Source organism: Castor canadensis, chromosome 5 (genome assembly GCF_047511655.1).
Source record: "Castor canadensis chromosome 5, mCasCan1.hap1v2, whole genome shotgun sequence".
Taxonomy (NCBI): Eukaryota; Metazoa; Chordata; class Mammalia; order Rodentia; family Castoridae; genus Castor; species Castor canadensis.
In genome coordinates, this window is record NC_133390.1 from 46,323,117 (window position 1) to 46,324,929 (window position 1,813).

At 34.4% G+C, this 1,813-nt stretch overlaps 1 protein-coding gene across 1 annotated transcript; it reads right to left on the reverse strand.

Moving 5' to 3' along the window:
- Window positions 1-390: 390 nt before the first annotated feature.
- On the reverse strand, window positions 391-1,311 carry LOC109675553 (olfactory receptor 5AC1-like). The gene has a single exon (XM_074072359.1). The coding sequence runs from the start codon at window positions 1,309-1,311 to the stop codon at window positions 391-393; it is 921 nt and encodes a 306-aa protein (XP_073928460.1).
- Window positions 1,312-1,813: the final 502 nt, after the last annotated feature.

Genomic DNA, 1,813 nt, shown 5'->3' on the forward strand with positions numbered 1-1,813 from the left:
TTGCTTGAGAATAATTTAGGAGGGCATAAATACTTTTAAATACAGGATTTACACATCTCAAGTCTAATTTAAAGAGAAAGTAATTTCAAAAGAATTTAAAATATATGCATTTAAAAACACAAGAGTTCATTCATGTGATGATTCCAATTTTAGTTTCACTTTTAAGTATGGATTTAAAACAAGAAGAAATTCAGATCTGTTCTGAAACTTCATTAACCACTTTGATGACCATAATGACTTAATAGCCAGGACAAACATATCTAGCCTTTTAAAAAATTCATTAAACAATATGTATTGGGCTCTTGCTATGTACAAAAATGTACACTATTCTATAATTAATTTAAACAAATAGAAAAATGAAAAGATTAATGATAGTTTGCTAAAAAATATTTATTTCTGTATAACTTTCCTCAGTGCACCTGAAACTTCCTTGTTTCTTAGGCTGTAAATAAAGGGGTTTAGCAGAGGAATTATAATGGTGTAGAACAGTGAGTACATTTTATCTTGATATTCATCTGGGCCTATCCCAGGGCGCACATACATGAAGAAGAGAGTGCCATAAAACAAAGAGACAGAGACCAGATGAGCACTGCATGTGGAGAAGGCTTTGCTTCTGCCCTTCTCAGACTTCTTTTTCAGGATGGCAAAGAGGACACGGGTATAAGAGACTAAGATACTCACAAGGGAAACTTCTTGTATAAATGTGGCAAAAATAAAAAGCACTAATTTATTAATTGATGTGTCAATGCAAGAAATTGCATATAGTGGTATGATTTCACAGTAGAAATGATCTATTATATTGGACTTGCAGAAAGTTAATCTAAATAGTAAACCTACATGAATTATGGGATGCAGAAAACCAATGATGTATGACATACTTATCAATGAAGTGCAGAGTCTGTTGGACATCACCGCTGGATAAAGCAAGGGATTACATATGGCGACATAGCGGTCATAGGCCATCACTACCAGGAGGAAGAGTTCTGTGGTTGCACTATAACAAAAAAAGTAATATTGTGTGAAGCACTCAACAAGAGATATCCTGTGGTCCTTAGTTAAACAATTTAGAAGCATCTTGGGGGTCACAGAGGATGAAGTGCATGCATCTGCAAAGGCTAAACTACTGAGGAATGAGTACATGGGGGTGTGAAGGTGGGGGTCCTTCCAGATGAGAGCAATGAGTCCAAGGTTGCCCACCATGGTGATGAGGTAGATGGCAAGAAACACCAAGAACAAGGGCACCTGTAGCCCTGGATGATCTGTAAGTCCTGTGAGGACAAACTCAGTGACCAGAGTTTCGTTTGTATCCATCACATCTGCTCAGGTCAATCTCTGCAATGAGAGAGTAATGAAAAAAATTAATCAAGGTTCATGTAAAGTGATTTTGGAATGCAATCAGAATTCCTTTGTTTCAGATGTCCTTTACTCATATTAATAAGTACAAGGAAATGTAAAGGTACAGTGATTCTCCATTTAAAAACACATCTAAAATGTTAAGAGTTTATAAATAATTTAAGAAGTCAGATGTATTTCTAAACCTTATTTCTTGAAGGATTATGAAGAAGACTACAAACATTAACTGACTTGATCCAATAAATTGCCACTCATAAATACCTTAAAATTGAATATATTAATAGATAAATATATGAAATTTAAAATAAATAATAAATAATATTATATTTTATGGAAGTATCTGTGGAACAGGACTTTGGCTTAGATTTAAATGAGTTTCCTCTCATGCAAATTAAAACCACGCTAAAATTCCACCTCACCCCTGTTAGAATAGTCATCATTAGCAACACCACCAACAACA